Source organism: Cebus imitator, unplaced genomic scaffold (genome assembly GCF_001604975.1).
Source record: "Cebus imitator isolate Cc_AM_T3 unplaced genomic scaffold, Cebus_imitator-1.0 Scaffold104, whole genome shotgun sequence".
Taxonomy (NCBI): Eukaryota; Metazoa; Chordata; class Mammalia; order Primates; family Cebidae; genus Cebus; species Cebus imitator.
Window position 1 is genome coordinate 5,669,971 of NW_016107419.1, and position 5,497 is coordinate 5,675,467.

The 5,497-nt window shown below is 37.6% G+C and overlaps 1 protein-coding gene across 6 annotated transcripts in view; it reads right to left on the reverse strand.

Annotated features, from left to right (window-relative positions):
* HEATR5A (HEAT repeat containing 5A) overlaps positions 1–5,497 on the reverse strand; it is a 131,744-nt gene that overhangs the window by 43,472 nt on the left and 82,775 nt on the right. For all 6 annotated transcript variants that reach the window (XM_017537605.2, XM_017537606.2, XM_017537609.2 and 3 more), the window contains one exon: positions 4,004–4,142. In XM_017537605.2, the coding sequence (XP_017393094.1) occupies positions 4,004–4,142 (139 nt within the window). The remainder of the gene's footprint in view (positions 1–4,003; positions 4,143–5,497) is intronic.

The window sequence follows — 5,497 nt, forward strand, 5'->3', positions numbered from 1 at the left end:
AAAAAAAAAAAAGGCAAGTTTATAAAGCAGCCAATCCTAATGTAGAAGCTTCATCAAGTTAGCCAGAAGACCTAGCTAAGGCCAAAACAACTGATTTTCTTTTTTTCTTTTTGAGACTGAGTCTTGTTCTGCCACCCAGGCTGGGGTGCAGTGGTGTGATCTTGGCTCACTGCAACTTCTGCCTTCCGGGTTCAAGCTATTCTCATGTCTCAGCCTTCTGAGTAGCTGGGATTACAGGTACCCACCACCACATCCAGCTAATTTTTGTATTCTTAGTAGAGACAGGTTTCACCATGTTGGCTAGGCTGGTCTTGAACTCCTGACCTCAAGTGATCTGCCCGCCTCGGCCTCCCAAACTGTTGGGATTCTAGGTGTGAGCCACAGTGCTGGGCCTAAAACAACAGGTTTTCAAAGTATATGAAATAGCCTTCTATTGGAAGATGCCATCTGGGACTTTCATAGCTAGAAAGGAGAAGCCAATGCCTAAAGCTTCAAAGGACAAGCTCATTCTCTTATGATGAGCTAAAGCAGCTAGTGACTTTAATGCCACTGTGCACTGACCATTCCGAAAATCCCATGGTTTAAGGATTATGCTTAATCGGCTGGCATAGTGGCTCACATCTGTAATCCTAGCACTTTGGGAGGCTGAGGCAGGTAGAACACTTATGCCCAGGAGTTCAAGACCAGCCTGGGCAACAATGAGACCCCATCTCTACAAAAGCACAAAAAAACACTTAGGTAGGTGTGTTGACATTCATCTGTAGTTCCAGCTGCCAAGGAGACTGAGGTGGAAAGAGTCACATGAGCCTGGAAAGAAGAGGCTACAGTGAGTCCAGATTGTGCCACTGCACTTTAGCTAGGGCAACAGAGAGACCCTGTCTCAAAAAAAAAAAAAAAAAAAAATTATGCCCAATCTACTTTGCCTGTACTCTATTAAAAAACAAACAAACAAACAAACAAAGCCTGGATGACAGCATATCTTTTTTAAAACAGGGTTTACTGAATATTTTAAGTCCACTGTTAAGACCTATTGCTCAGAAAAAAAAAAAAAGATTCCTTTCAAAACATTACTGCTCACTGACAATGTGCCTAGTCACCCAAGAGCTCTGATGGAGATGTACAAAAAGATGAATGTTGTTTTCATGCCTGTTAATACAATATCCATTCTGCAGATTAAGAAGTCATATTGACTTTCAAGTTGTCTTACTTAAAAAATACATTTTGTAACGCTACAGCTGCCACAGACAGTGACTCCTTCGATGGATCTGGGCAAAGTAACTGAAAACCTTCTGGAAAGGATTTATCATTCTAGATGGTTTCTTGAGATGGAATCTACTCCTGGTGAGGATGCTGTGAACACTGTTGAAATCACAACAAAGGATTCAGAATATTACGTGAATTTAGTTGATAAACAGGTAGCAGGTTTGAGAGAATTAACCCAGTTTTCAAAGTTCTACTGTAAGTAAAATGCTATCAAAAGGTATTGCATGTTACAGAGCAATCTTTCATGAAAGGAAGTCAATGGACACGGCAAACTTCATTGCGGTCTCATTTTAAGAAATTACCACAGCCACCCCAAACCTTTAGCAACCACCACCATGATTAAGCAGCCATCAAGACCGAGACAAGAGCATCTACCAGCAAAAAGATTATGACTCACTGAAGGCTCAGATGATGGTTAGCATTTTTTAGTAGTAAAGATTTTTAAATTAAGGTATATACACCGCTTTTTTAGCCATAATGCTATTTCACACTTAGCAGACTATAGTATAGTACGAAGATAACTTTGATATGCACTGGGAAACAAAAATATTCCTGACTTGCTTTATTGCATGGCCTGGAACCAAATCCACAATACCCCTAGGTATGCTTGTATAGCAGCCCAGCCATGCCGATTAATTCAAGTTGAAGCAAAAGTTTTTGTTTTTGTTAGAGACAAGGTCTCACTATGTTGATCAGGCTGTCCTTGAACTCCTGGGCTAAAGTGATCCTCCTGCCTTAGTCTCTAAGGAAACTGGGACTACAAGTACATGCCACCACATCTGGCCCAGCTCCCTATACATTTTAATGTAAGAATAACACCATTACTTAAAGAGCATAGATTACTGACAGTAAAATATATTATGAATCTAGAAGCTTAAGATACTGAAAAGCTCTATGAAGTCTATGACTTTCTAAAAGTATGACAGTACTTTGAAATAAAAACTTTACAAACAAAAGTATAAGATATTACTTTTTTTTTTTTTTTAAGACAGAGTCTAGCTCTGTTGCCCAGGCTAGAGTGCAGTGGAACAATTTCAGCTCACTGCAACCTCTGCCTCCTGGGTTCAAGCGATTTTTGTGCCTCAACCTCCGAGCAGCTGGGACTATGGGAGCATGCCACCGTACCCAGCTATATATTTTTAGTCGAGATTTTTACCACATTGGCCAGGCTGATCTCGAACTTCTGGCCTCAGGTGATCTGCCTGCCTTGGCCTCTCAAAGTACTGGGACTACAAGCATGAGCCACTGCACCCAGCCAAAGTGTAAGACATTACTTTATGTTTTTTTTTTTTTTTTTGAGTCAGTGTTCTGATCTGTTACCCAAGCTGCAATGTGGTGGTGTAATAACTCACTGCAACCTCAAACTCCTAGGCTCAAGCAATTCTCTTCTCTCAGCCTCCTGATTAGCTAGTAGCTGGGACTACAGATGTGCACCATCACGCCTGGCTAATTTTAAAATTTTTTGTAGAGATGGGGTCTTACCATGTGGTCCAGGCTATTCTTTTTATAGATACGTATATATAATTTTTTAAAAATAGAGAAGAGGTATCACTGTATTGACCAGGCTGGTCTTGAACTCCTGACTTCAAGTCATCCTCCTATCTTGGCCTCCCAAAGTGCTGAGATTATAAGCATGATCTAGTGTGCCTGGCCTCCAGGCTGTTTTTGAACTCCTGACCTAAAACAGTCCTCTCTCCTTGGCCTTACCAAGCGCTGAGATTACAGATATGAGCCACCACGCCTGGCCTATTATTACCATTTTTGTAGGCTAATAGTTTCTTTGAATTCATCTGCAAATTCAGGTTATTCATTTAATAGTTTTAAAATAAAGTGATACACACTTAAATCTTACTGGCTAAGAAAGCCTTTAATTCAGCTTTAAAATGTAAAAGAAGAGGCATTAAAAAATCCTCTTTAGCTTGTAACAGACTCGTATATGATAAATTTTATGAAAGTGAGATTTTGGAGTGAACAGAGGCATGTGTGATAAATTACTTAAGAGCTAATCCAATTTCATTTGACTGCTGTGACAAAACTTGCTCTAGATCAGTAGCTCTCAAACTTTAGTAGACTTGTGCATGGCTTAATAGGATTATGTTCTAAAGAATGTGTTGTTAGGCGATTTCATTGTTGTGTGAACATCATAGAGTGTACTTACCCAAACCTAGATGGTACAGGCTACCACATAAATAGGCTATATAGCATAGCCTATTGTTCACAGGCTACAAACCTGTAGAGCAAGTTACTGTACTGAACACTATAGGCAACTATAACATAATGGTAAGCATTTGTGTATCAAAACATAGAAAAAGTACAGTAAAAATATGATATAATGTTATGGGACCACTATTGTATATGGGGTCTGTTGTTGGCCAAAATGCTATTATGTGGTACACAGCTGTACTAACATAGGGACAATAAAAATATAGATTTTAAAATACAGATTTTTGGGTAATACTCCCAGATTTCTGGTTCAGTAGGTCTGGGATGGGTCTCAATAATCTGCATTTCTAGCAAGTTCCCAGGTGAGGTATACATTGCTGGTTTGAAAATCAGTTTGAAAACCACTGCTCTAAACCAGTAATATCACTGGTTGGAATAACAGCAATTCTTCCCTGTAGCAGGTTTAAGACATATTACGTATTAACTTTTAAATTGTTTCAAAACTCATATGTATGCGGAAATTTTAAGATAAAAATAATCATTTGAGCTGGACACAATATTGATCAAGAGATATTACCTGAAGTCAACTCTTCTCTGCTATCCTTAGCAAGCATAACAGCATATTCTGAAACTTCAGCTGCTTCTCTTTGTACGAGCTGACGTAAGCAAGCCAGTACTGCTCTTCTCAGTAACAAGTAGGGGCTACAAAGATTCACCTGAAAAATAACATTTGAGGAATGACAGAGCTAAAATTCTTGCTGGCACTGAGTGAGTGTAATAAATATTCATTGGACCCATTCCTGATTCTGTCCAGCACATCAGTAGGCTGGACACAATTTATGCATAAATAGGAACTTGTTGCAACTATGCTAGAATACATTTCTGATTATGTAACTTAGAAACAGCGTCATCGGTAATATGTGTACTAGGTTATGCACTACTCATAAATATAAGCAAAGATCAGTGTCAGAAGGTAGAATTTATATGAGTAAACAGAAATTTAAAAGAAAAAAAGAACTACAACATTAAGGATTTAGTTGCATTTCATACATTTGTGTTCATGCAACTATACTGTAATGTTTTATCATTCTCTAAGCAGAAATTTATACAAATCCATATAGGCAATACAGCATATTGGTTAAAATGGACATTCTAGAGTCAAAATGTCTCAGTTTGAGTCCTAGATCCACCATTTATTAGCTGTGTCACTGTGGGCAAATTATTTAACCTCTCTATAGTGCCTTAGTTTCCTCATTTGTAACACTAGCACATCTCTCAGGGTTACTGTGATATTAACACAAAGTAACATGCAAAGTGCTTACCATAGTACCTGTCAAATAGTAAATGCTCAATAAATGTTAGTTATTATTAGTGCAGTCTCTTAACAATAATATTTTAATCAGATGACATATAGAGTAAGTAGATGCATTTTCAAATAAAGGCAGAAAACATTCACCAAAAATACACTCTAGAAACAAACATTACAGAACACCAAATTTTATATATATGCATACATATTTATGTATTAATAGAATACATATATGTACACATCTTACAGATGCAATGTAAATCTCAATAGGCTGTATCTACCCATGGCAAATGATAAGACTGGTAATATACTTCAGTTACAAGTTGAAGGTTAATGGATAAAAATTTTTAGTGATTTCATTTAAGAAATAAAGACGAGATTTTAAATTAATTTTGTACTAACTATGAAAGTAAAGATCAGTTTGGTACAGTCTACAAAATAAATATGTATATTTTGATAGTGATCTTCAAAGTAAAATTTGAGAAATAATGGCATAATTCTATAGCAATGTTTAGATTTGGCATATGTGAGAAAAATAGGACTGAAATTTTGTAAAGAGCAGAGGCTAAATTTCGGGATGAAATAAAAGGTGGCAGGAACTATTAAGAATATATAAGAGTGTTGGGCGTGGTGGCTCACGTCTGTAATCCTAGCACTTTGGGAGGCTGAGGTGAGCGGATCACTTGAGGTCAGGAGTTTGAAACCAGCCTGGCCAACATGATGAAACCCTGTCTCTACTAAAAATATAAAAAAATTAGCCAG